Source organism: Lytechinus variegatus, chromosome 1, assembly GCF_018143015.1.
Source record: "Lytechinus variegatus isolate NC3 chromosome 1, Lvar_3.0, whole genome shotgun sequence".
Taxonomy (NCBI): domain Eukaryota; kingdom Metazoa; phylum Echinodermata; class Echinoidea; order Temnopleuroida; family Toxopneustidae; genus Lytechinus; species Lytechinus variegatus.
This window is the reverse complement of record NC_054740.1, coordinates 23706208-23731503: the sequence shown is the minus strand read 5'-3', so window position 1 is coordinate 23731503 and position 25296 is coordinate 23706208. Positions and strand designations below refer to the sequence as shown.

The 25296-nt window shown below is 36.8% G+C and overlaps 1 protein-coding gene across 2 annotated transcripts; it reads left to right on the top strand.

The window, feature by feature from the left end:
• Nucleotides 1-831: 831 nt before the first annotated feature.
• Nucleotides 832-24107, top strand: LOC121409591 (N-acetylglucosamine-6-phosphate deacetylase-like). 2 transcript variants are annotated; one of them, XM_041601505.1, is made up of 9 exons: nucleotides 832-958; nucleotides 5459-5695; nucleotides 7441-7580; nucleotides 16759-16813; nucleotides 17636-17845; nucleotides 18718-18806; nucleotides 19527-19665; nucleotides 20662-20791; nucleotides 23597-24107. In XM_041601505.1, the coding sequence occupies exons 1-9, from the start codon at nucleotides 835-837 to the stop codon at nucleotides 23844-23846; spliced, it is 1374 nt and encodes a 457-aa protein (XP_041457439.1). In that variant the 5' UTR covers nucleotides 832-834; the 3' UTR covers nucleotides 23847-24107. The 2 variants fall into 2 exon arrangements, with proteins under 2 accessions (XP_041457439.1, XP_041457446.1); XM_041601512.1 differs by lacking the exon at nucleotides 5459-5695.
• The last annotated feature ends 1189 nt before the right edge of the window (nucleotides 24108-25296 follow it).

The window sequence follows — 25296 nt, the reverse complement described above, 5'->3', positions numbered from 1 at the left end:
GCACACAGCTTTTTGAGGAATTACTTCCTGCCGGTACCCATTTACCTCACCTGGGTCGAGTGCAGCACAATGTGGATAAATTTCTTGCTTGTTGATTTTTCTCTTTCTATTCAAATCAACTTTTTGTTAGGGTGGACTTCATAAAAAAAATCATGCGACCGCGGTCCCTAGTTTGAGGGATTTGCCTAGTTTCAGTGTGGGATGATTTGTTTAGAAGATTTATCAACAATGTTTCATTTTGATATATTGCCTATGATTTTGTCCTGTTTTTTTTCTTCTTTTTCCTTTTCCTTTGTTATTGTATGGAGGTTTTTTTTACTGTGCACTAATTGTAGCCATGCTTTCAGAGTTTCCACCTCGATTATATTGTAATTTTTTTTAATGTGTTAGTGCTTAACTTTTGAAAATGTTGAATCTAATAGAATTGAATTTCTGTCGAGTATTTGTTGGTCGACTTTGATTTATTTCCAATTTGTCTAATGCCAATTCGTCCAATTGCCGAACTCGGCTACTATCATTTGATCTACCATCAGTTCGTCCACTATCCACATGGTCTAACTGCCAATTAATCCACTCAACATTTCGTCTAATAACTAGTTGGTCCAATAGCCACTTAGTCCATATGAAATGGATATTAGAACTGGTTTTGAAAATAAATGGTTATAATTTATAAACGAAACAGTGATGAGACGAAGTAATGATTGGACCAAATGGTTATTGGACCAATTGTTAGAAGAAATGTTTAAAGACGAAATGGCATTAGACTCAAATGAAAGGAGCCCATATGGTGAGTGGACGTGACGGACGTGACAGGAGACGAATTGGCAATTTACCATGTTTACGGACAATAATAATTGTTGGGCAAACGTTAACAGCATCGCCTGGCGTTCCATAGACATATTTTTCACAAGCCTAGGCAAGCAAGCACGAACGGGAAACCTCCGTTTTTTCCTTTTTTGTGAGTAAAAAAGTAATGAATTTTCTTTTTAAAGATGCGGTTGTGATTTCATTAGTCTCCTTAGTATCGATAGTCACCTTGATTTGTGATGTGATTTACATTTGATCTAAAACCTTCGTTTGTGTGTGTGAGTGTTTTTTTCGTCCCGGGCCTGAGCCTGAGGCTGCTGCGTGGTGGGCCTGCCTGGGCGTGCTCGGCCACGGGCGCGGGTGGGAGGATCAGCTACGGCCTACGCCCACCCCGCTGGACTATTATTTTCATATTGTTTAATGTTGTTCATATCGTTGTTTTTGTTGTTGTTGAATATTAATATTCATCATCACCTTTGTAAGCCCCCATTTTGCTGCCCTGGTATTGATATGGGTGAAGAATATATATGAAAAGAATGAAGGGGCAAGGAGTAGGTATGTGACAAAAAAATGAAAATAATCATTCAACTGTTCAAATATGAATAAATTTGGTATCATTTGAAAGCTCTTGAAAAGAGTTTCATATCATACCAAGAACTCTAATTTTCATCAATTAATTATGAAGTTATTCCAGTTCAAGTCGCGCATATTAATTGAAATTTGTGATCATTGTCTTAATGTAAAGTCAATGGAGTACAAAACCGATTTTTGTGACCATTTTGTGGCCATTTTGAACCCAAGTCTTCGACAAGCTCTAACTTCTTTGTTTTGAGCCCTATGAAGTAATTTAGGTATCAATGGAAAATTGAAAGAAAGCTAAATTGATGTGTGATTATTTCATCTTGTAATTTTTCTTATTATGTGTAAAAATATTTCTTCTAATTAATTCTAATTATGCAAATTACGCAAAATCACAATTACTCGCCTCTTTTTTTGCCAAATGAAGTTGATCATGATAGATAATATAGATAATTTAGTTAGCATCAAAACAGCATCATGTAGATAATTTCCTAAATGAATTTGTTTTAAGTATTGTTTTTGTAATTTCTAACGTTAATGTATTTCTTTGTTTTTCTGACGTAATTTACAAGCTCTTTTTCAACTTAAGTTTTGTCTTTTTTTAAGTCTTAAATCTTTTTTTATGTAAAAAATTATTCCTTTTGTACTTTGTATGACCAAATAAAAATACAAGTGTGCTTTTTTCTGATGTATTTGATTGATTCACCAATTCCTAAATGTATTCTATTAATTCAACAATTTGCTATACTTGTGTAATATGTAGCTTTTGATTTTAGAGACAATGGACATTTAATAACATTTTTTAGGAGGGATGAGCAGCTAAGTGTAATATATGTATGTAGCATTGTGTGCAAATTATTTAAAGTATCAAGAAGAATGAAAATTAAGCTTTAGTATATCCTAATCATTATCAATGTATTTCTTAGATTTGTATACAAACATTGTATTACAAAGGCCGTGTTTGAGCTCTCTTTTTTTAAGAAAAATAAATTCAAATTATTAGTTGAAACCAAAAGAAAAGGAAAAGAGTGGTCTATTTCTTTCAAAGCAAAACAGAAAACAACCAGGAAAAAGAAAGATAACAAAGCTCTAAACAACAACCAAACAGACATCAAAGCTCCAAACAAACACTTAACACAAGAGAAACAAAAGTGACAAAAAAACTTGTACCAATCCCGTCCCCATTTTCCAGTTTAAAACACAACCTCCACCTGCACCCCTAATAAAAAAAAAAGAAAAGTAAATAAAAAAAAGCAAAATTAACAATAATGAAAAACAATAAATACAAGACTTAACCCATCTGGAAATGAAATATTCTTTCCTCTGAATTTTCATGTATATTCTTAGAAGGGTGAAAAAAAATATTTAACAAAAAACAACTTAAAGTTTGTGCACTTTAATAAAAAAAATCAACATTTAAGATATTCTCCTTCAAAAGCAAATCCAGTCTCCAAATAATGAAACATGACAAAAAAATTTAAAAAATAAACAATACAAAAATTCAAAAAATTTTAATCAAGTCTTACCATATCTCGCCCTTGTGCTTGTAACAGGTACCATCACATTTCTCTGACTCTCACGAACACACTGCTGAGGTCCACAAGATGAATATGCTACACTAAAATCGCAATTCTTGTTCACTCATGCTCAGTTTTCAATTCATTTTGCCTAAGAAACCAAAACTTATTCATTTAGCATAATACCCAATTAGCTTTTCAAGTTCCAAATGACTAACCACTCAAAATAACTGTAAGGCTAATTCCTGCCCAGCCTTGCTAAGTATAGTCTCTCAGGAGGAAAGAAGTGGGGGGGGGGTTAGAGATGGAGGGGTTGCTGAATGTTCTGTTGACCTTTATCCCATCAACATACTTCACCTATTTTAGTCCTACATGTATCTTACCCCCTATTCTCCTGACTTTCATGAACACATTGCCGAGATCCACATGATAAAAGTCAAAATGCTGCACTAAAAATTGCAATTCATGATCACTCACGTATGAAATTTCAATTCAATAACTCATGAAATTTTTTCAAACAACAAACTGGTCACAATTTTTTATCATTAATTTATCACAGAACCATCAACTTTGCAAATTTCAAAGAAAAAAAAACACGAAAGAAATCGGAAGGCTAATTCCTGCCCAGTCACTTTTTCATACCCCTAGTTTAAGTGGCCAGTGTTCACAACGATGACTCTATTGGCTTTTCATATATATAAGTCATTCCCCCAAAGTGATATGATGTTTTTTATTTGGCAGCCATTTCAAAAGTTTTTAGGTTAATTCTTTGTAAGACGGGCCCAGGTTACAATTTGTCAGTTGAAAGAAATTGCTTGAATAAATCCCGAGAGTTACTTCTCCCAGATATCATTTTTAGGTAGGGTAGTACATTTACGCTTGGACAAATGGGTATAATTGATGTGATGTGAAGTTTGTTTTGTGTCAGAGTAGTAGGCATGATTGCGCTAAATGAATCCAGGGCCCCGTCTTACAAGGAGTTACAATTGATCCAATCAAACTCAACTGTGTGGAAATCCATGTATGTATACCACAGGAAATTTGCACAATCTCAGTAAACAAAGAGAATCACACTGAATTTTCAAGAAAATTATGAATTTACACATGGATCATATCTGGAAAATATTTTAGACAAACATATTTTAGATGGTTGGCCGTCCATAGTTGTGGTTGATCTAGGCCCTGTTGTACAAAGAGTTACGATTCGATCAATCGCAACTATGGACAGCCAGCAGCGTCAACATCTGTTATGCATGTTTGTTCAAAATATTTTCTAGCTGTGATGTATACATGTATTCATGCACTCATTGTTTCCTTGAAAATTCACTGCGCTTCTCTTGGCATAAAAAGGACATTGTGCAAATTTTTCGTAGAAAAAATTAAGACACTGATGGATTTCCATAGAGTTATGATTGATTGGTCAAATTGTAACTCTTTGTACAACAGGGCCCGGATCAATCGCAACTCTTTGTAAGACTGGGCTCTGATGCCAGTGAAGTCATAATCCTCTATGACTTGCAATGAATTTCATCGCCAGACACCTTTGCAATGATCAACATGAACATTGTTTGATAAACACTTTTAGTTTCTATAGCATCTAGGATTTTTTTCCACTCACACAAATCACAATTAGTCTGTGGAGTTGTGCTTTAAAGGTAAGTGAACCTAGTGTAGTGCTGCAAGTCAGGCAGCATGTTCGGGTTCAGTTCGGCAGGGTTCGGCAATTTTTTTCCGAACTTTGGTTCGGTTCGGGATTCGGCAATAAATGCCAAATTAAATTTAACATAAAAAATATAAATCGCCGACCCACAATGATTAGTGAGCTTCAGGTTGATCTGTCATGTATTTATAATGAATTTCGTTATATTTAGTGGAGCCTTCTTTGTGCACAATCACTAACCAATATTTTTTGTTTAATTTTATAGTTAAATTTATGTAGTCATCGCACCTTCGCATTGCATATTATTATTTTTTTTTACCGAACTTCCGAACCAGGCCTTTGCGTTCGTTTCAGTCGGTTCGGAAGTGCCAAGTTCGGCGAACTTCCGTTCGGTTCGGCTGCAGCACTGAGTGAACCCCACCAGAAAATGCATTCCTTTTAATATGCTGAGTGTTGAATGGAGACAACAGCACTACAGTGTTTGGCAAGCCCAGAGAAACAAACTTTAATTAATATAATATTTTATGATCACATGACTTCACAATTAAAATATCTAAAACATGATAGAACTTGGACACTTAAAAATGTTCATTCTGTGGTGGGGTTCACTACCTTTTTAGCACCACTGTATACATTTTTGAAAGTGTTTCACGTGGAATAATTGTCCTAGTGTTGCATCGCAAATTGCTCCACATTTGTTAAAGACTGCTACCCATCGTATAGCATATATATTTTTACATACATGTAGGAATGTAAATATTTGAGAGCTTTTCTCTTATGACCAAAAATGCTATTCAAATTTGTAAAGCAAAATTATTCCCTGTTTCACATTATGGGCATGTATTTCATAAAACCCATTTTGAAATTTTACAAAAATCTGAATTGAATTCCATAGACAACCGCAGGCTGAAAATGCCATCCAACAGCTCAGTCTCGCGTCATCCCATCATCCAATTCAGAAACTGCCGTATCCTTCATCAGCGTCAGATCATCCGAGACGACCTGTGGGTGAGGAACGGAGAGATTTTGAATCCACAAAAGCTTTTCTGGGAGGAGAAAGGCTATGCGGATTACCAGATAGATTGCCACGATGCCATCATTGTTCCAGGCTACATCGATGTACAGATCAATGGTGAGACCCATCATACAAAGCTTAGCAATCATTGCTCATTTTTTTACAATCGAATTCATTTACTAAAATGTACAATTATGAAAATCAAGCGTGAAATTAATCATTAACCATTGTGTTTACGGACCTTGGATAGTATGTCATGAAAGAAGTAGTTGATGATTTCCACTGTCACCGACAATGGTTATCAGCTTTGTGCTGTAGGTTCATGCATCAGATTGGCGGAGATCAAAATAAGTCGATCACTGACTAAACTTTTCGTGAAATTATGTTCCCCTTGGCCATGTACCACAAAGCTCAGTGGTAAATCTTATATGTTTGAATTTTTTAATTAATTATTTATACAGCACATACAAAGATCCTTGACAGCTTATTGGATGAATGCGTATCACATGACATTCAGAGGAATCGGCTATAGCACGCCACACATAGGACCGGTGTGTTGGCTCAGTTGGTAGAACGTCTGTCTCACAACTGGGCGGTCAGGGGTTCAAACCCTGGCCACGTCAGAACAAAAGATATTAAAAGATCTATGGGAGTTGCTGCTACCCTTTTTGGCGTTCAATGATTAAATGGATAGAGCCTCGTTCATCTGGCGCTGCACAGCAGCTGCCTGGCCAACGATCAATTACAATGTAGTATTTAATTTCATGTCTGTTTTGAACAATAAATATAGATTTTCATCATTTATACCCATGCAATAGTCGACTGTTGCATGCTCCAGCAAAAGAGCCAGCAGTGCAATAGTCGGCTAATGCAAGCTTGAGCAAAGGAGCCAGCAGTGCAATAGTCGGCTAATGCAAGCTTGAGCAAAGGAGCCAGCAGTGCAATAGTCGGCTATTGCAAGCTTGAGCAAAGGAGCCAGCAGTGCAGTAGTCGGCTAATGCAAGCTTGAGCAAAGGAGCCAGCAGTGCATTACATGTAGTCGGCTAATGCAAGCTTGAGCAAAGGAGCCAGCAGTGCAATAGTCGGCTAATGCAAGCTTGAGCAAAGGAGCCAGCAGTGCAATAGTCGGCTAATGCAAGCTTGAGCAAAAGAGCCAGCATTGCAATAGTCGGCTAATGCAAGGCAGCTTGAGCAAAGGAGCCAGCAGTGCAATAGTCGGCTAATGCAAGCTTGAGCAAAGGAGCCAGCAGTGCAGTAGTCGGCTAATGCAAGCTTGAGCAAAGGAGCCAGCAGTGCATTACATGTAGTCGGCTAATGCAAGCTTGAGCAAAGGAGCCCGCAGTGAAATAGATCACAAACTGAACGTGCACGTACATACCATGGTTTGTGCATACCCGCATCACTGCTCTGCGTACACCATGCGCAGGTATTGAATTTAGCAAAATAAAAATTCAAAGAAAGGCCCGAGCAGATCTATGTAGATCTAAATAAATCCAATTCTTTCCCTGTATTTCGGTCAATTGGTCTACATTGGACCATCCGTGCGTACAAATCAATATTGTATAAATCTAATAATCAATTTTTTTTCATTCGTTCCAAATGAAAGAACATTGAATATTACATTCAGTGCAAGTTGAAGCAATCTATTCAATGAAGCGAAGCAGAGTTGAAAAGTCTCTTTGAACTTCCAAGCTCATGTAATAGTTGGAATGATTGCATTCGTAAACATTGAATAATATTGATTATCAAGTGAAATCAACTGTACAATCGGAGGCTATTAAAGCTATGTTGTTGGTTCCTATTGTTTTCGTTATTATTATTACTATTACTACTACTAATACTTATACTTTGTTTCATACCAGGTGGTTTTGGTTACGACTTTTCATCAGAGCCAGAGCTTGTGTCAGAGGGAATTCAGAAGGTGGCTCAGGGTATCCTATCCCACGGGGTCACTTCTTTCTGCCCCACCCTCATCACATCATCACCAGATACATACAGAAAGGTGTGTTTTCAATTTCATTCTAACTTTAATCTTCTTTCTGCCCCACCCTCATCACATCATCACCAGATACATACGGAAAGGTGTGTTTTCAATTTCATTCTAACTTACTCTTCTTTCTGCCCCACCCTCATCACATCATCACCAGATACATACAGAAAGGTGTGTTTTCAATTTCATTCTAACTTACTCTTCTTTCTGCCATACCCTCATCACATCATCACCACATACATACAGAAAGGTGTGTTTTCAATTTCATTCTAACTTACTCTTCATTCTGCCCCACCCTCATCACATCACCAGATACATACAGAAAGGTGTGTCTTCAATTTCATTCTAACTTACTCTTCTTTCTGCCCCACCCTCATCACATAATCACCAGATACATACAGAAAGGTGTGTTTTCAATTTCATCCTAACTTACTCTTCTTTCTGCCCCACCCTCATCACATCATCACCAGATACATACAGAAAGGTGTGTTTTCAATTTCATTCTAACTTACTCTTCTTTCTGCCCCACCCTCATCACATCATCACCAGATACATACAGAAAGGTGTGTTTTCAATTTCATTCTAACTTACTCTTCTTTCTGCCCCACCCTCATAACATCATCACCAGATACATACAGAAAGGTGTGTTGTCAATTTCATTCTAACTTACTCTTCTTTCTGCCCCACCCTCATCACATCATCACCAGATACATACAGAAAGGTGTGTTTTCAATTTCATTCTAACTTACTCTTCTTTCTGCCCCACCCTCATCAAATCATCACCAGATACATACAGAAAGGTGAGTTTTCAATTTCATTCTAACTTACTCTTCTCTCTGCCCCACCCTCATCACATCATCACCAGATACATACAGAAAGGTGTGTTTTCAATTTCATTCTAACTTACACTTCTTTCTGCCCCACCCTCATCACTTCATCACCAGATACATACAGAAAGGTGTGTTTTCAATTTCATTCTAACTTACATTTCTTTCTGCCCCACCCTCATCACATCATCGCTAGATACATACAGAAAGGTGTGTTTTCAATTTCATTCTAACTTACACTTCTTTCCGCCCCACCCTCTTCACATCATCACCAGATACATACAGAAAGGTGTGTTTTCAATTTCATTCTAACTTACTCAGATTCTTTCTGCCCCATCCTCATCACATCATCACCAGATACATACAGAAAGGTGTGTTTTCAATTTCATTCTAACTTACTCAGATTCTTTCTGCCCCATCCTCATCACATCATCACCAGATACATACAGAAAGGTGTGTTTTCAATTTCATTCTAACTTACACTTCTTTCTGCCCCACCCTCATCACATCATCACTAGATACATACAGAAAGGTGTGTTTTCAATTTCATTCTAACTTACACTTCTTTCCGCCCCACCCTCTTCACATCATCACCAGATACATACAGAAAGGTGTGTTTTCAATTTCATTCTAACTTACTCTTCTTTCTGCCCCACCCTCATCACATCATCACCAGATACATACAGAAAGGTGTGTTTTCAATTTCATTCTAACTTACTCAGATTCTTTCTGCCCCATCCTCATCACATCATCACCAGATACATACAGAAAGGTGTGTTTTCAATTTCATTCTATTAACTTACACTTCTTTCTGCCCCACCCTCATCACATCATCACCAGATACATACAGAAAGGTGTGTTTTCAATTTCATTCTAACTTACACTTCTTTCTGCCCCACCCTCATCACATCATCACCAGATACATACAGAAAGGTGTGTTTTCAATTTCATTCTAACTTACACTTCTTTCTGCCCCACCCTCATCACATCATCACCAGATACATACAGAAAGGTGTGTTTTCAATTTCATTCTAACTTACACTTCTTTCTGCCCCACCCTCATCACATCATCACCAAATACATACAGAAAGGTGTGTTTTCAATTTCATTCTAACTTATTCTTCTTTCTGCCCCATCCTCATGTACATACAGAAAGATGTGTTTTCAATTTCATTCTAACGTACTCTTCTTTCTGCCCCACCCTCATCACATCATCACCAGATACATACAGAAAGGTGTGTTTTCAATTTCATTCTAACTTACACTTCTTTCTGCCCCACCCTCATCACATCACCAGATACATACAAAAAGGTGTGTTTTCAATTTCATTCTAACTTACACTTCTTTCTGCCCCACCCTCATCACATCATCACCAGATACATACAGAAAGGTGTGTTTTCATTTTCATTCTAAATTACTCTTCTTTCTGCCCCACCCTCATCACATGATCACCAGATACATACAGAAAGGTGTGTTTTCAAGTTCATTCTAACTTACTCTTCTTTCTGCCCCACCCTCATCACATCACACCAGATACATACAGAAAGGTGTGTTTTCAAGTTCATTCTAACTTACTCTTCTTTCTGCCCCACCCTCATCACATCATCACCAGATGCATACAGAAAGGTGTGTTTTCAATTTCTAACTTCTAACTTACACTTCTTTCTGCCCTACCCTCATCACATCATCACCAGATACATACAGAAAGGTGTGTTTTCAAGTTCATTCTAACTTACTCTTCTTTCTGCCCCACCCTCATCACGTCATCACCAGATACATACAGAAAGGTGTGTTTTCAATTTCATTCTAACTTACTCTTCTTTCTGCCCCACCCTCACATCATCACCAGATACATACAGAAAGGTGTGTTTTCAATTTCATTCTAACTTACTCTTCTTTCTGCCCCACCCTCATCACATCATCACCAGATACATACAGAAAGGTGTGTTTTCAATTTCATTCTAACCTACTCTTCTTTCTGCCCCATCTTCATCATATCATCACCAGATACATACAGAGAGGTATGTTTTCAATTTCATTCTAACTAATACTCTTCTTTCTGCCCCACCCTCATCACCAGATACATACAGAAAGGTGTGTTTTTCAATTTCATTCTAACTTACTCTTCTTTCTGCCCCACCCTCATCACATCATCACCAGATACATACAGAAAGATGTGTTTTCAATTTCATTCTAATTTACTCTTCTTTCTGCCCACCCTCATCACATCATCACCAGATACATACAGAAAGGAGTGTTTTCAATTTCATTCTAACTTACTCTTCTTTCTGCCCCACCCTCATCACATCATCACCAGATACATACAGAAAGGTGTGTTTTCAATTTCATTCTAACTTACACTTCTTTCTGCCCTACCCTCATCACATCATCACCAGATACATACGGAAAGGTGTGTTTTCAATTTCATTCTAACTTACTCTTCTTTCTGCCCTACCCTCATCACATCATCACCAGATACATACAGAAAGGTGTGTTTTCAATTTCATTCTAACTTACTCTTCTTTCTGCCCTACCCTCATCACATCATCACCAGATACATACAGAAAGGTGTGTTTTCAATTTCATTCTAACTTACTCTTCTTTCTGCCCCACCCTTATCACGTCATCACCAGATACATACAGAAAAGTGTGTTTTCAATTTCATTCTAACTTACACTTCTTTCTGCCCCACCCTCATCACATCATCACCAGATACATACAGAAAGGTGTGTTTTCAATTTCATTCTAACTTACTCTTCTTTCTGCCCCACCCTCATCACATCATCACCAGATACATACAGAAAGGTGTGTTTTCAATTTCATTCTAACTTACACTTCTTTCTGCCCCACCCTCATCACATCATCACCAGATACATACAGAAAGGTGTGTTTTCAATTTCATTCTAACTTACTCTTCTTTCTGCCCCACCCTTATCACGTCATCACCAGATGCATACAGAAAGGTGTGTTTTCAATATCATTCTAACTTACTCTTCTTTCTGCCCCACCCTCATCACGTCATCACCAGATACATACAGAAAGGTGTGTTTTCAATATCATTCTAACTTACACTTCTTTCTGCCCCACCCTCATCACATCACCAGATACATACAGAAAGGTGTGTTTTCAATTTCATTCTAACTTACACTTCTTTCTGCCCCACCCTCATCACATCATCACCAGATACATACAGAAAGGTGTGTTTTCATTTTCATTCTAAATTACTCTTCTTTCTACCCCACCCTCATCACATGATCACCAGATACATACAGAAAGGTGTGTTTTCAAGTTCATTCTAACTTACACTTCTTTCTGCCCTACCCTCATCACATCATCACCAGATACATACAGAAAGGTGTGTTTTCAAGTTCATTCTAACTTACTCTTCTTTCTGCCCCACCCTCATCACGTCATCACCAGATACATACAGAAAGGTGTGTTTTCAATTTCATTCTAACTTACTCTTCTTTCTGCCCCACCCTCATCACATCATCACCAGATACATACAGAAAGGTGTGTTTTCAATTTCATTCTAACTTACTCTTCTTTCTGCCCCACCCTCATCACATCATCACCAGATACATACAGAAAGGTGTGTTTTCAATTTCATTCTAACCTACTCTTCTTTCTGCCCCACCCTCATCACCAGATACATACAGAAAGGTGTGTTTTCAATTTCATTCTAACTTACTCTTCTTTCTGCCCCACCCTCATCACATCATCACCAGATACATACAGAAAGATGTGTTTTCAATTTCATTCTAACTTACTCTTCTTTCTGCCCCACCCTCATCACATCATCACCAGATACATACAGAAAGGAGTGTTTTCAATTTCATTCTAACTTACTCTCTTTCTTCTGCCCCACCCTCATCACATCATCACCAGATACATACAGAAAGGTGTGTTTTCAATTTCATTCTAACTTACACTTCTTTCTGCCCTACCCTCATCACATCATCACCAGATACATACGGAAAGGTGTGTTTTCAATTTCATTCTAACTTACTCTTCTTTCTGCCCTACCCTCATCACATCATCACCAGATACATACAGAAAGGTGTGTTTTCAATTTCATTCTAACTTACTCTTCTTTCTGCCCCACCCTTATCACGTCATCACCAGATGCATACAGAAAGGTGTGTTTTCAATATCATTCTAACTTACTCTTCTTTCTGCCCCACCCTCATCACGTCATCACCAGATACATACAGAAGGTGTGTTTTCAATATCATTCTGACTTACTCTTCTTTCTGCCCCACCCTTATCACGTCATCACCAGATGCATACAGAAAGGTGTGTTTTCAATTTCATTCTAACTTACTCTTTCTTTCTGCCCCACCCTCATCACATCATCACCAGATACATACAGAAAGGTGTGTTTTCAATTTCATTCTAACTTACTCTTCTTTCTGCCCCACCCTTATCACGTCATCACCAGATGCATACAGAAAGGTGTGTTTTCAATTTCATTCTAACTTACTCTTCTTTCTGCCCCACCCTCATCACATCATCACCAGATACATACAGAAAGGTGTGTTTTCAATTTCATTCTAACTTACTCTTCTTTCTGCCCTACCCTCATCACATCATCACCAGATACATACAGAAAGGTGTGTTTTCAATTTCATTCTAACTTACACTTCTTTCTACCCCACCCTCATCACATCATCACCAGATACATACAGAAAGGTGTGATATGATATTATCAGCACACCTGATGAATATTCATAATGATGTGCATATAGAGTACCCAAGTGATGACGTCACAAAAAACTTTTTTTTTGCATTTCAGCGTTTTTGATACTATATTTTGGTAGCGCATGATGAAAAACTCCCACTACCAAAATTTGGTGAGTATCGGTCCACCGGGGCCTGAGATTCGACCTCATGAATACATAACTAGTCCCATTGAAGCCAATGTATTTTTGACCTGGTTCCTAACCTTTAGAACCAGGCCAATAATACATTGACTTCATTGGGGCTAGTTACATGTGTGTATTCATCTTGGGGTCCCAGGGACTGATTCTCACCAAATTTGAGTCGTGGGTTTTTTTGTCATCATGCTCTACCAAAATATATAAAAAATGCTGAAATGCAAAAAGTAAAAATTGATGGCATCACTCTTCGGTATTCTATAACTCTTTATGCTAAATATTGCTTATCTTTAATACTCAATAACCTTGTTATTTGTTTTCAGATTTTCATGAAATTTTCAACATTTTTCTTGGTGAATTTTACTCTATTTTCCTAGATATGATTATTCTCAGCCCAGAGTATTCCTTTATCAACTCTTAAATCTTAAATTTGTTGTGAGAAAGGGTTTGCACATTAAGTCTCTTTTATGTGTGGCATATTGTCTTTTAAAAAATATAATGAAATTAATAATTAAGGTTTTTGAAGAGATATAACTGAAAGCAAGGGCGTAAATCCCTGACGTCATTCTATTCAAATGGGAGGGGGTGATGGAACAATAGATCATCTCCCCCTGAAAAATAGGTGTGACGCAAGGATTTACGCCAGTGACTGATAGCGACATATACAGTGCGTCCAGAATAAACGAAACCGAGATTTAGCAATCATTTATCATAACTTTATCATAAGGGCAATTCCACAGGTTGGTGGACATGAGCTTAAAAATTCAAATTCAATATTTTCTTGAATTTTTTAATATTTTAAGTCCTTCATACATGATAATTTAAGGAACAAGAAATAAAAAGTTTATTTTCATATGTATACTTTGGAAAAAAAATGGTCAAAAGTTGTGTCTTCCATTCTGTACCAAAATACAAGAAAAATAGTGAAAAATGAAATATGCCTTATTACCATTTTGTTATTGCAACAACATACCACTTTATATATTTCTGAAGTTTAGAAGAGTCAAATTACTTAAAATACACAACAGCTTTTCAAGTAAATTTGTAGTACTCATTCAAAAATGAATATTGCAACCTGCTCAGGTGATGTAACGTGAGTAACCGAAAAAAAACCAACTTTGTTTTTTGAGAGAAAAATTCTTCACAGTTAATTGGTGGGATTTTAAATTCTCTTCCTTCAAACAATCTTTGACACAGTGATGACTATCAAAATCATTAAAAAGTACAATTTTTTTATAAAAATGATGAAGAAAAACTGTAACGTGAGTAACCATCATGTAATGTGAGTAACCAGTAAAAATTATGCAGTTAGGTAACATTTTCTGTGGGATGTCAAGTTTTAAGTCTCATGGTGAGTTGTGAAGTTATTTTTGATTAATTTAAAAAGCAAAATGAGGGTACACCTCTTTGATGTGACTCTTTGTTCATCAAAATATCAGTGGTCATACAATCACACAAAAAATTGAATATTAGTAGAAGTATTCACAATGCGAGAGTGCATTAGTAAGACTTGGTTTTGATTAACCAAACTTTAAAGAGTGTTCGAACAACACATTGAATGCCCTTACCTGTAACCCTATCTAGGCCGGGGTATTTTGGGAGTTGATATAGCCGGGGGGGGGGGGCCTCCCAGGCCCCTCTTGAGATCTCGGCCATTGGCCGCACGATCAAGCCAAAAATTTGCATGCAGGTTGTCTTGGACATAATCTACAATACTATACAGTAATTTATTTCATGCAAATTGGTATTAAGCGATTATGCTAATTTATGCATAATTAGTAAGCGAAATCATACTTTTCCCTCCTACTCCCTAATAAAGCTCCAATTGTTCCAATTTTTGGTATAAAATCTCTTTTTGATGTTCTTAGCAATGAATTTTACACACATTATTGAATTTTTAATGGCATGTGTGTTGTTAACCTTACATGGACAAAATGTAACGTGAGTAACCGTAACGTGAGTAACCATATTATCTGCACCTCAAGTAAAAACCATGTGTTCTTTATTTTTTAAATTTTATTTAAAGTTTGTCTCCCTAATATACCTCTTTGAAATGGATATAATCAACTTTCATAAAAGCCTTGTATGAGGAGACTTTTCACTTATGTTGACTTTTCATTTTATGCATGTCCAATAATGTAACGTGAGAAACCAACACATTCCAAAGATTTGCCAGGAGCATAATAAAATTTCCCAAGTTTTGTTTTTATACAAAGGATAGTCAGACAGTGTACTTTGTTGTGATAAGGAGATGTTTAGTTCCTATCAATAATAATGGAGTTACAGCTCCAAGTATGAGTCAAGGTTATCTCCAAATGTAACGTGAGTAACCGTGGAATAGCCCATAAATAGAATAGACAAATGACCTACCAATTTAAAGCTTAGAATCTCCTCTTTCATCTGATATTACTTCTTATTTCTTATTCACGCATGAGTGAGCAAAAACAATTTGAAGAAAGGATACCAAAAACTCATTTGGCGGGGGGTATCTGGGTTTCAAAAAGAAAACCACAATTCTGAAAAGTTCAATATCTGCTCTTTAATTTGGTACCTAAATTACAGAAAATGGTCAAGAAATAAAAAAGTTCTGGTCATTTGAAATAAGGCTTGTATTTCCATAATTTCATAAGATAAACGTGTTTTCACCGGTTTCCCACAGAAGCTTTCGCATGGTGAACAAAAGATTTAATGCATGGCTGACCGTCAACAAAACAGTGTCGAGTGAGTTTGAAAGCCAGCCTGGAGAACCTCTTCATTTTATGAAATTATTGAAATTCAAGCCTTATTTCAAATGACCAGAACTTTGTTATTTCTTGACCATTTTCTGTAATTTAGGTATCAAATTAAAGAGGAGATATTGAACTTTTCAAAAATGTGGTTTTCTTTTTGAAACCCAGATACCCCCGCCAAATGAGTTTTTGATATCCTTTCTTCAAATTGTATTTGCTCACTCATGCGTGAATGAGAAATAATCTAACTAATATCAGATGAAAGAGGAGATTCTAAGCTTTAAATTGGTAGGTCATTTGTCTATTTTATTTATGATTAAGTTATGATAAATGATCGCTAAATCTGGGTTTCGTTTTTTCTGGGACGCACTGTATGTGTAAACTGGCCTTTTATGTGAGAGGCTATTCAAAAACAGGCTTCCCGCAGTCATGGAAAATCCTGGAAAAATTTGTGGTCATGGAAGGTCAGGGAATTTGGAAAGTTTGTGAAAAGTCATGGAACAGTCATGGCATTGCATTTACCTCTTGGCTATGGGAGCCTTCCAGTCTGCCGAGTCTCGCAACTCTCATACTCTGTGATCACACTCTGCTATTATAATTGGTGTGCATGATTTCCATTTTTCCCAGTTTTGTGACATCCCAAATTCTACATAACTCCTGGGAAGTCGATGGAAAGCAACAATTTAGTCATGGAAAAGTCATAGAATTCTGTGGGAACCCTGAAAAAGTAATTATTTTCCCTTTTCTTCTCATTCAGATTATACCACAGGTACACAAAACAGAAGGATCAGCAGAAGGGGCAGGCATATTAGGTACAAATTTTAATTTTCTGTACATTTTGTCTTTTGTAACACCTCCTTATGAGAATGGCATGCTCATATTACCCCCGTCCCATTCGTATCTGGAACCATCTACCAGCTAAAGCAGTTACTGCCCCATCAGTTGCTGTCTTCCGGGGGGCTGCCCTTCCTGTCATCTGAGGGTTAAAGCCTCCTGTAGGGTCCAGAATGCTGTAAGCACTAGGAGCATGATTTTTACTTGTACGTCACCAATTTTATTGTAAATAGAATTCCAACAAAATTGTCTGCACCATCACTTTCTGTCACAGCACATCCCATTCCAGTTTAGCTTGGAAGAGCTGCTTAAGGGATTATTCCTTCAAGGTTCAAGAATTAGCACAGATGTGGGTGACACAACATTTGCTCCGGGCTTTATTTCATTGAAGATATAGGGTTAGGGTAAGGGATGGGATCAGGGTTTTTTTTTAGGATTAGGGTGAGGTTTAGGATAGTGTTAATTCAGGATTGAAGTTGGTAATTCCATTAGAGTGTGGAATTTACATCGGAGCATTTGTCGCCAGAACAAATGTCATGGAACCTAGATGTGACCTGCCCCCCCCCCTCTTTCCCCCAAACCATCATGTAGTCATTCGTCTCAGAGACAATTCTCATGATCAGGCAAATTAATCTCTATTTGTGTCAAAATTATAGTTTTTCATCGTATATTGATGTTTATTTCAGGGGTTTTCAGGACAAATACTTGCACTCATACACATGTTTCATCTTAGTTTTGAAACTTTTTTTTTAAATCAGGTGCTTTCAAAGTGCAATGATCCCTTTGATCACTTCTGACAGGTATACATTTAGAAGGGCCGTTCATCAGTGTGGAGAAAAGAGGAGCGCACCCCCAGCACCTGGTTCACCCCCTCTCTAGAGGCACCCAAGATCTGTGGGATGTCTACAGCAATCTGGATGATGTTGCCATAGTAACGCTAGCTCCGGAGCTGAGTAATGCCAAGGGTGTAGTCCAGGAACTTGTTAAGAGGGGTATTACAGTATCAGTGGGTAAGTATTGGTAGAATTTTGGTTCAGGTGGCGAGCCATTAAATCTCTCTAGATCAAGTGATTATTTAGTCAATTTTCTTGTTTTTATTTTATTGTTGAAGCCTTTTCTCACATTGTTTGGAAAATTCTTTTTCAGTGGATTACATTTTGCAATTTATTTTGAATTGACAGGGTTCCCTCAGTCATGGAAAATCCAGTAAAAATTTGTGGTCATGGAAAGTCAGGGAATTTGGAAAATTTGTGAAAGTCATTAAATTACGTATACCTGTTGGCTATGGCAGCTTTCCAGTTTGTCGTGCCTTGCAACTCTCATACTCTGCTATTATGATAATTAATGTTGATGATTTCCATTTTTCCCAGTCTTGTGACATCCCAAACTCTACATAACTCCGGGAAGTCATGGAAAGCAGCAATTTCGTCATGGAAAACTCATGGAATCCTGTTTTCAAATTTCTGTGGGAACCCTGATTGTGCTTCGCAACAAAGCAATACACACCTTGGGCCCATTGCATAAATTTTTTGCCATTAAAAAACTCTGGCAAACAAAATTATGCTGTTGAAAATTACACATTAAAAAACTCTGGCAAAAAGTTTGCCAATGTTTTTTATGGCAAAGGTTTTATGCAACAGGCCCCTTGTATAAACTCAATGAAAAGGAATTGGCTGAACTCTGTAATAAAGGTCTTGCGTAAAACTTTGGAAGCAAGCTTTAATAAATCATTGTCTATAAAACTGCAACGTGAGATTGTACCTTTGGTGAGTAACTGCTCTATAAAGTGCATGAAGTTACTTCATCCTGTGTGTAGTTCATTGGACCAAGGAGCTAACTCCGCACTGATCTTCTTATATTCTGTCTGTTGACTTTCATGCAGGTCATTCTACAGCTAATCTATGTATATCAGAGGAGTCTGTCAATGCCGGTGCTTCATTTATTACTCATCTCTTTAATGCTATGCTTCCAGTAAGTTAACTGCTTTAAAAAAAAAGAGTATGTCTTGATATGCTTATTGTTCATTGATGAAAATATGAAAGTATACAGCTGTACCAAATGGATCATCTTTTTTGTTCATTATTTTTTCTTTGTCCTATTGTCAAAATGTGATTTTTATTCATTTATTTATTTTATTTGTTAATTTTTGTTGGAGGGGGAGTTTCACTGAGATTGCATGGATCGTGCTCCAATGAACCCCAAACTTGAAACCTTGTTTTCTCCTTATTCTTTGAAGCTCTCACTGGATTTCTTGTACATTCAATCAACGACTTATGTGAGGTTTGATAATTGTATGTCAATTTTTACTGGTGATTATGTTTCAAAGCTTAAGATGTGCATTTCAAACAGAATAAAGAAATAAGAAAAACAAAGAAAATTATTGGGGTTTTTTGTTGTTTTTTTAGATGGCAGGTTACATTTGTGACATTCAGATCGTTCTAAAACATACACAAATTCTCTGCAGGGCTGCTTTTTACACCCAAAATACTGGGGGATTCTGAAAAAAAATCCCCTCCCCCCAACAATTTTCATGATAAATCCGCAACATGAAAGGTTCATGCCTCACAATTTTAATGAACATTCGCTATAGAAAATTTGCATTTGTTATTATGACAAGTCTTTATGAAACGGGACCCAGATCAATCACAACTCTTTGAGATGATTGTGTGCTTTGTGTAAATCTTTCCGCAGTTCCATCACAGAGACCCGGGTATAGTAGGTCTTCTGGCTAGCAATGCTATCAGTCGTTGTGTCTACTACGGCATCATTGCCGATGGTATACACACACATCCAGCGGCTCTACGTATCGCCTATCAGACACATCCTGATGGTAAGTAGATGATGATGATGATGGTGATGATTATGATGATGATGATGTTGATGATGATGTTGATGATGGTGATGGTGATGATGATGATGATGGTGATGATGAAGATGATGATGATTTGATGATGATGATGATGATGATGATGGTGATGGTGATGATGATGATAAAGATGATGATGACGATGATGATGGTGATGATGATGATGATGATGGTGATGACGATGATAAAGATGATGATGACGATGATGACGACAACAACAACGATGATGATGACGACAACAACGACGATGATGATGATGGTGATGATGATTATAAAAATGGATGTATTGGTGAAGATGATGATGATGAGTATTGATGATGATGATGATGATGATGATGGTGAGTATAAGATGCAACAGTTTCTTTGAAACTAGTTTTTGAGGACTGCTTGGAAGTTTCATGGAGATTGCACAGTGTGCACATATCATGCTTTAGTGAACACAAACTTTAAATCTTGTTTTCTCCCTATTTTCTTTGTTTTCTGCATTCAATCAAGTATGTGAGTGAGTTATTGTTGATGACTAAGTTTGACAAATCATATATCATGTTAAACCTTGGGATGAGCTTTTACAAACTCAACAAAAATCTCAAAATCATTTTTGGCAAATTGTTGGTTTTGAGGTGACTGGTCACATTTGTTGTTTAAAATTACAATTCATTTCTCATTATTTGCAGTTTGTAGTTAGGAAACTCAAGTCAAGAGCCAATGAAAATCCCATCTTATTCTCCAGCTTTCATTATTTCTAATATGAAGTGCAGAGACTTATCCACGAGAATCCATGCAAATCTGGGCGACGTTTCATGAAGAGCTTGTTATAATTACTAATATTTCTATAACAAATTTGCTATCAGCTTATCAAAATGAATTATTTCAGTTGCTTTTAAACCATTTTTTTAGCAAATTCATTACTTTAACTGGTTTCATGAAACCGACCCACTGAGTTGTCTCTCATCCGCACAGGTGCTGTCCTGGTAACTGATTCCCTGTCTGCAATGGGGCTCCCACCTGGAAGGCACCATCTAGGCACCCAACAGCTTGATGTTAGGGACAATGCTGCGTATGTGGCCGGCACAAACACTCTCAGCGGAAGGTAAGATTTGGTATCTTAACGGAGAATTTATATAACTTCTGGGCCCCGTCTTACAAAGATCTGCTATTGATCCAATCAACCACAACTATGGAAATCCAGCAAACGTCAACATCTAAAAGGCATGTTTGCTCAGAACGTTTTCTGGATATGATGTATATTCATACATTCACCATTTCATTGAGAATTCAATGTGCTTCTCTTTGTTTACGAAGGACATTGTGCAAATTTCCTGTAAAAAAAATTTTATTATGACAATATTGATATATATTGATGTTGATCAGATCAATCGTAACTCTTTGTAAGATGGCCCTGAAGTTTTCATAGGGGAGAAAGAGAGAGTGTAGAGGTTTCACAATACAAATATTTTTTAATGCAAACCCTGTCTTCACTCAAGGAAAAGGGTCTGAACATGTACATGTAGCCTAAATAGTCCCTTGCAGTGACTGTTTGCAGAATGTTCCTCTCTTAGCAAGTTGGATTTATATGACCAGCCACCCCAAAGCCAACAACAAATTGCCCCAGAATGAATCCTTAGACATTTTACTGAGCTGGAAAAAGCACATCAACTTTTGATAGATTGTTCACTGAAAATCTCACAAGGGCTTGATTTAATGCAGAGGAAATTCTGTGAGAATTTTAGAAAAAGAGAGGAAACATGGTTTGAAGTTTATAGGAGTTCACTCAAGCGTGAGATGTGCACACTACAATCTCAGCGAAACAACTTTCAAGAAATCCGTGAAGAAAATTATGTCAAAAACTCTTCTATCTTGTCTTTTATTCAGCTTTCCATGTTCATTTTTATGCCACAGCAGACAAAGTCCGGAGGGGCATTAAGCGTTGCCCCTGTTCGTCCGCCCCCCACTTGGTTTCCGCGCTGTAAATGGAAAAATATTTAATGGGTTTTAAAAAATTTCGGTGTGTAGGTAGATGACACCAAAATACAGGCTAAGTTCGAATTCGGGGTCCGCAGGTCAAAGGTCAAAGCTAATTAAATATGCGAGTTGGTCTCTGCATGATAACTGGAAATATTCACCAGGTATTAAAAATGTTTTGTGTCTGGGTAGATGACACTAAAATACAGTCAGGTCACATCAAATGACCTGACTGTCATATCTTGTGTCAGAGATTATTATGGAAAGGGTGAGTCTTTAGGTCAATGGTCTGAATCTGTTCATAGATGCATATTGGTTTTTGCACAAAGAAGTTCAATCATATTGAATGAATTTGTGATCACATTAAGCGGGGGCATCTGTGTCATTTGGACAGGTCTAATTCTTAGTTTTTACTATATATGAAGAAGTACACTTTTAAAGTAGCCTATTTTTTAAAATAATTTGGACCTTTTTTAAGACCAAATTATTAATTCGGCTATGAACAGAGAACCTGACTTGTAACTTACATGTATTGTTGGTTTTCAGGTAGCTGGTCACATTTGTACAGTCATTAGATTATTGTGCAAACCTTTAACTCAATGAAAAGTGTCTGAACATGCAGCCTTAAAAAGTCTCTGGGAATGACTTGTGTGCAAAGCAAGTTGTATTTGTGCTAGTTCTGTGACCTGCCACCTCAAAATCAACAACAACGTGTCCAAAATGAGTTTTGGTATTTTCTTTGAGCTTGAAAAAAAAGTGTCTTGTGTTTATTAACAGTATTATTTTTACAGGTTAGACCTTGACTTTGGCTAGTATATATTTAAAAGAAAAAACAAAAATTATTATTTATAAAATTTCATTTGAAGGACCAACCATCTGCTTGCCTGCATTAGAAACATTATTATTAGTAGTAGTAGTAGTAGTAGTAGTAGCAGTAGTAGTAGCAGTAGTAGTAGCAGTAGTAGTAGTAGTTGTTGTATTATTATTATTATTATTATAATTATTATTATTGTTGTTGTGGTTGTTGTTATCATTATTATCCTTATTGTTATTATTATTGATGTATTTATATATGCACATCCTTCACTTACTCTGAATTGTTCCAGTCAGTCGTGCTCACAATGCTGGACAAACTACATTTATCAAGTGTTGCAAGTAGCTTGCTATCAATTGCAAGGCATTTTGAGTCCCAAAATCAATCATAGGTCTTGAGATTAATTGTAAATTGTGCACTCAATTACTGGTGTGTCTTTTGAAACAAATCCAATTGATTTTTGTCTCACCCACCAGAGGTGAAGGCGAGACTTACGTAGGGGTCCAAATGTCGTCCATCGTCCGTCCGTCACATATCTAATGACACATTACTCCACAACCATAAGTCGCTTTTCAACCAAACTTGGATGGTGGATGGACTTTGGGGACCTGCATGTTATGCTGCAGTTGGAGGTCACATGATAAAGTCGAAGGTCATTATTAGGTCAACGTTTAAGTTTACGTGCAAGGCTCATATGACAAGTGTTCTTCCATCCCAGTCATTTCTCATTGAAGTTTTGATAGTTCTGTTGCGTGCCCTCGGAAATCACGATATTACTGGTTATTTTCATAAGTGGGCGAGACACAAAATTGATTGTGCCTTGTCTATAGATAAAGTTGTATATCAATGTGATATTTACAACAGAAGTTTGCAATTGATTCAGTACCAGTTTAGAGAGTGGTAAAGTAACTTTGTAAAGGAAGCTAGGCAGAGTTGCGATCCAAACATACAACCATCTGGGTATCTTTCAAACTATATTTCAATATCATAGTAACCGTCTTACTTCATCTTATTATTCTAGCATTGCCACCATGTCATGTTATCTTGTGTACATGTATATTTTTTTATACTTAAATTTCAATATTATCTTAACTTTATTCCCTCATCTCGTTATTCTAGCATCGCCACCATGTCATCTTGTGTACGGTACCTTAAAGAAGCAACCCGCTGCACCACGGTACAGACCATCGAAGCCGCAACCCTGCATCCCGCCCAACTCCTTGGCATCACAGACAGGAAAGGAACCCTAGACTACGGCACCGATGCAGACTTCTTGTTTGTTGATGATGATTTAAATGTTCAAAGGACTTATATCGCTGGTGAAATGGTTTGGGACTCCAAGACGGGTTTCAGGAATGGAGCCAGCTAGCAAGTATATAGCCAGTTTGTTCCATGTAAAACAGATACATGTATCATCCTTTGCCACAGTTGTGTGTTTATGAAGTAAAATAAAGATATATTTTTTATCATCTCTTTTAATACTGAAATATATATTTAATAGTGCACCATTGAATAGGCAACTACAATGTAGTTAATGAGCGCCTCATAAATGAGTAAAGCATTATTTTTTTTGTAAACACAATGGCCGGTATTCTGAAGTCAGGTTTAACTTTATAGACTATGGTATTACTCTGTGCTGAAATTATGGAAAGCCAAAAGTTAAAAAATTTTATGTGTATATTGTATTTTTCTTACGTTTACTATTTTGTTTCCTTTTGCTTTCATAATGAAGAAAAATGCTTCTGTTTTCATTCCCAGACAATCATCAACAATTTGGGTGTCATGTGAACTAATATATAGAATGTGTACTATTAGGGATTTGTGCTCCAATTGGCACTCCATAGTTAAAGTGTAAACCAGGTTCTAACCTAAACCAGAGCTCAGAATACGGGCCAATGTGTGCACATAGTACTGATGGTACTCGAGAGTTTGGACACAGAAAAATGTTGAAGTCTTTATCTTTGAGATCTCATTGGAATTTTTTAGCTTCACTTTGTGGAATAAGAAACACTTGCATGCATCTCCTTTCTTCAAATTACATTGCAAAGAGGATGTGAAGTTCTTGCCATTTGATACATGTACAGCAGATCTGTTTCCCATTGGTTAAGTATGCTATGTATTTACTTGGTCCACGAGCAATTGGTCTAAGTCTCATTTAGTCTAATTCTCAGTTGGTCCAATTTTTTCTTCGTCTACTTATTATTTTTTCTTTTATCACATGAAAATTCAATCTGTAAACAAGTTCATTATAAACCACATGTAGACTCAGTAGTGCTGGACCAATCAGGTGTAAGGCTGAACTGGTATATCTTAGCTGGAAATTAGACAAAATGGCAAATGGTCTAAATGGCCATTAGAACAGATTTTTTTAATAATTTTGTTTTCATTAAAACAAATCATGAAAATGTTAACATGTCATTTTTGCATGAATAGAGTATAAAATCAAAGAAACAAAGAAAAAAACAAAATTAATAGCAGAGTAAAGACTAAAAAGACCTTAAAAGCAAACACAAAAAAGATCATCCATGTCTAAAAAAAACAACAAAAAGAAACATGGTTTTGTAAATAAACAGTCAAGAGGACAGCTAATGTGCAATCTTAAAAACAAGGTTCCAAATAAAAAACAACCTTGTGTGTTACACTATAATAAAAATGAACAAGTATGATGGGGTGTCCAAACTTCGCGCACTTTTCAAAAAAATTCATCAGGCTTAATTTTTTTCACAAAATATTCATAATTTATGCAAAACCAATTCAAGAAATAGTTACCACATTGACGGCAAGATCGTAAACTATAAAATCGTGGACGAAAATGTAAA